The sequence below is a fragment of the Hyla sarda genome, chromosome 1 (genome assembly GCF_029499605.1).
Source record: "Hyla sarda isolate aHylSar1 chromosome 1, aHylSar1.hap1, whole genome shotgun sequence".
NCBI classification, from domain to species: domain Eukaryota; kingdom Metazoa; phylum Chordata; class Amphibia; order Anura; family Hylidae; genus Hyla; species Hyla sarda.
This window is the reverse complement of record NC_079189.1, coordinates 530,134,846-530,139,589: the sequence shown is the minus strand read 5'-3', so window position 1 is coordinate 530,139,589 and position 4,744 is coordinate 530,134,846. Positions and strand designations below refer to the sequence as shown.

The 4,744-nt window shown below is 36.9% G+C and overlaps 1 protein-coding gene across 1 annotated transcript in view; it reads left to right on the top strand.

Annotated features, from left to right (window-relative positions):
* The first annotated feature begins 4,035 nt into the window (after positions 1–4,035).
* Positions 4,036–4,744, top strand: part of FOXD1 (forkhead box D1) — a 1,614-nt gene continuing 905 nt past the window's right edge. Inside the window, exon 1 of the mRNA XM_056552434.1 lies at positions 4,036–4,744. This exon is cut by the window's right edge and continues 905 nt beyond it. Coding sequence (XP_056408409.1) covers positions 4,170–4,744 — 575 coding nt within the window. The 5' untranslated portion in view covers positions 4,036–4,169.

Genomic DNA, 4,744 nt, shown 5'->3' with positions numbered 1-4,744 from the left:
ATTTTTGTAGAAAAGTTATTAGGAGAAAAAAAAAGCCAGAAATCTAAATTTGCCAGGTCACGAAGCAGGGTTAAAGGGGTATTCCAGGCAAAACCTTTTTTTATATATATATACTGGCTCCGGAAAGTTAAACAGATTTGTAAATGACTTCTATTAAAAAAATCTTAATCCTTCCAATAGCTATTAGCTTCTAAAGTTTTCTGTCTAACTGCTCAATGATAATGTCACGTCCTGGGAGCTGTGCATGATGGGAGAATATCCCCATAGGAACTGCACAGCTCCCGGGACGCGAGTCATCAGAGAGCAGTTAGACAGAAAACAACAACTCAGCTTCAGAAGCTAATAACTATTGGAAGGATTAAGATTTTTTTAATAGAAGTAATTTACGAATCTGTTTAACTTTCCGGAGCCAGTTGATATATAAAAAAAAGTTTTGGCCTGGAATATCCCTTTTAGCATTGTTTGTGAGAGAGAGAAAAAAACAAAAAAAAAAACAGCATGCTCCATTGAACTCAATATCCCAGTCCATAAAATGTACAACTGGTAAGTTATTGGCTATTGTGGTTTTGTGCTTTAGTTACACTAAGATCTTTTTTGTAGTTTCCATTCATTTTTCGGTTTTTATTCCATTTTCCCTGCATGTAGAAATAAAAACTGCACTGGACAATGATGTAGTTTAATAACTGTATACAATTAGGGTCTTTTTCTGCATACACTTATTAATTTATATGTTAGCAATAGTGAGATCTATGGAAAAATAATAAGTAAACCCTGATTGAATACCTTGTAATGGTCATATGTGTAGTCATCCTGGTGTGATAGTTAATAAAAACAACGTCCTGAAGGTGGCGCTGGTGCCTAGCACAAATCCCACTGCTGGATCCCCCAGGTAGTGTACACTCACTTGAAGTCCTACTAGAGTATTTGCCCTTGGTTCAGTATAATCCGTGTCACTAGATCAATGTTTCCCAACCAATGTGCTTCCAGCTGTTGCAAAACTACAACTCCCAGCATGGCCGGACAGCCTTCGGCTGTCCGGCCATGCTGGGAGTTGTAGTTTTGCAACAGCTGGAGGCACATTGGTTGGGAAACACTACACTAGAGACATAGAACATATAACGTTTACGGAGCATACAGTAGTCTCATGTGACTATATACAGGTTATAGCAGTATATACACTTATTGTTGTAATAAAAAGATGAATTGGTCATAATATGGAATAATAATAATTATTATTTTAGGATTCTAAAACCTTGTGGCTCATAACCCTCAGCATGTCCGGACAGATTACGCCATTCATGCTGGGAGTTGTAGTTCCACAAGAGCAGGACTTTCCCTGGCGTCTTGGCGCAGTGGAGTGATAAACCGTGGCCAGGTCGCTGAATGTGAACAGGTATCAGGATAAGCACTAATACCTGGTGTGCCGGGTCATTGTAATTTATACCTGAAAGAACTAGAAATATCTCTAATAACCAATACAGCGAAATGGTGATCAGGACAACTATAGTGTTTACTACGGACAGGAATGTATGGAAGGAAATGATGCATCTATCTCCCTATCTATATGTCTATGTAATATCTATATATCTATCTATCCATTATATTATCTATCTAATATCTAAATATATTTCTATCTATCCATTCTATATTCTATCTATCTCCTATCTGTCTATCTATATATCTCTCTATCCATTATATCCCTATCTATATGTCTGTCTATGTAATATCTATATATCTATCTATCCATTATATTATCTATCTAATATCTAAATATCTTTCTATCTATCCATTCTATATTCTATCTATCTATCTCATATCTATCTATCTATCTATCTATCTATCCATTATATTATCTATCTAATATCTAAATATCTTTCTATCTATCCATTCTATATTCTATCTATCTATCTATCTATCTATGTAATATCTATCTATCTCATATCTATCGATCTATGTAATATCTATCTATCCATCCATTCTATTATCTATCTATCTATCTATCTATCTATGTAATATCTATCCATTATATATCTTATCTATCTATCTATCTATCTATCTATCTGTCTGCCTATCAATCTATTTAGCTTTCTATCTAATATCTATATATATTTTTATCTATTCATCCTATATTCGATCTATCTATCTATTTATCTATCTATCTATGTAATATCTATCTATCTATCTATCCATTCTATATTCTATCTATGCAATATCTATCTATCTATCCATTCTATTATCTAATATCTTTCTATCTATCCATTCTATATTTTATCTATCTATCTGTCTGTCTGTCGGTCTGCCTATCTATCTATCTAATATGTAAATATCTTTCTATCTATCTATCCATTCTATTATCTATCCATCTATCTAATATCTAAATATCTTTCTATCTATTCATTCTATATTTTATCTATCTACCTATCTAATATGTAAATATCTTTCTATCTATCTATCTATCTATCTATCTATCTATCTATCCATTCTATTATCTATCCATCTATCTAATATCTAAATATATTTCTACCTATCCATTCAATATCTTATCTATCTATCTAATATCTATATATTTTTTTTATCTATTCATCCTATATTCTCTCTATCTAACTATCTATCTATTTATCATCTATCTATCTATCTATCTATCTATCTCCTATCTAGATATTTTTATATATTCATCTTATATTCTATCTATCTATTTATTTATCTATCTATCTGCAGCATACATAGGACAGCAGCACTTTCTCTACCTGGGAGTGCTGCTGTCCTATGTATGCTGTGTGAAGTTTGGGATCCCTCACCTAGATCCTTATACAGACTGCACCCCGACATCCTATTATTTGGTGTGCTGCTTTTTTCTGGAGTTCTATCTATCTATCCATAATTTATTCATCTAATCTACTCTATATTTGTCTGATACCTATCTAATAATTAATATTTATCTATCGCTCTATAATATGTCCACGTATTACATATTTATATAACATCTGTCCCATATATATATATATATATATATATATATATATATATATATATATATTCTATCTGTCACAACGGATTCCTCTCTGTATGTGATCTATTTCATATCTACCTCGCTATTATCTATCAGCGTCCTATGTATCTCATATCTCTATCCCTCTTGACCACAGATACATATTTAATTACAATTTTGTAGTATATAAATGATAGTGTACATCTGTATACGATGGAAATATACATAGTATTTCGATTCCTTTCTATTGCCTGGGCTATATACATTATGGTGTTTAAACATGTAATATAAACGCGTTACAGCAAGGGCTATATATATAGGGGTAATGAGTTTAATATATATATATATATATATATATATATATATGTAACCATTAATAAAGTATTGTAGAATTACAAGATCCTCCAGTGTTCGCACGTGTTCTATATATCATTGTGTATCATTTTACTAATTTAAGAATATAACGCTTAATGACAGGGAACATTTCAGATTGGAATATCACAATTATATATGTATTGTAAGAACTAAACATGGAGACACATGGATACACAATATGAATGTATAAGCGAGTGTATATATATATATATATATATATATATATATATATATATATATAGTCCCATAGTAAATCCTTTTCTTTGGGTAGGATTTGATATCTCAAGCCCTTAAATAACTTCAGAATCTTTAGCATAATTGCAGTGTATTAGAGTAGTGTTATCTACTGTAATCATCTACTAGTAATATTTAATAGTATTGTATTGTATCTATCAATCAGTCTGTCTATGTTTCTGTCGGTCTCTTGCCCCTCTCTAGGGTTATTATGTCAGTGTGTATAGTCATATATTGTGCCCATGGTGCTGGCAGTGTGGGGTGTGCAGGGTGAGATGCCATCATCTCCCACCATTGTCCTGGGCTGGGGGGCACTGGCTGCACCAGGGGTGACGTTGGCAGCCATGTGATGTGCTGTGTGGAGTGTAGGACCCGCCCTCTGGTGGACTGACACCAACCTATTCCAGCAGCTATGCCTCCTCATCTTGTCGTGGTCTCCTGCACCTAATGCCTGCATGCAGCAGGTCTGCTCAGTGCCCCATCACCCCAGTGCAGGCTGTGATCAGCGCCTCCAGGAGAGGAGAGGGGGGCTTCCTCCAGCCCCTCAGCCTTATGAGCTGCCCTACAAGCCATGACTCTGAGCTCTGACATGACCGATGCCTCTGCCCTGGCTGATGAGACCGACATAGATGTGGTGGGAGAGGGGGAGGACGAGGAGCCCAGGGGCTGCCACTATGCTCAGGAGGAAGAGGAGGAAGAAGAGGAGGAGGTGGTGGTGGCAGAGGACCTGCTGATGCCCAGGTCCCCCCAGTGCTCATCAACCAAAGAGTCCTCATACAAGCCGGGGAGCAGCAAGACCACCCTGGTGAAGCCCCCCTACTCCTACATTGCCTTAATAACCATGGCTATCCTGCAGAGCCCAAAGAAGAGGCTGACCCTCAGCGAGATCTGCGACTTCATCAGCCAGCGCTTCCCCTACTACCGGGAGAAGTTCCCCGCCTGGCAGAACTCCATCCGCCACAACCTCTCCCTCAATGACTGCTTCGTCAAGATCCCCCGGGAGCCTGGCAACCCTGGCAAGGGCAACTACTGGACGCTGGACCCTGAGTCAGCGGATATGTTTGACAATGGGAGCTTTCTCAGGAGAAGGAAGCGCTTCAAGAGGCAGCAAACCCCAGAGCTGCTTCTCAGGGAGCCCGGGCACTT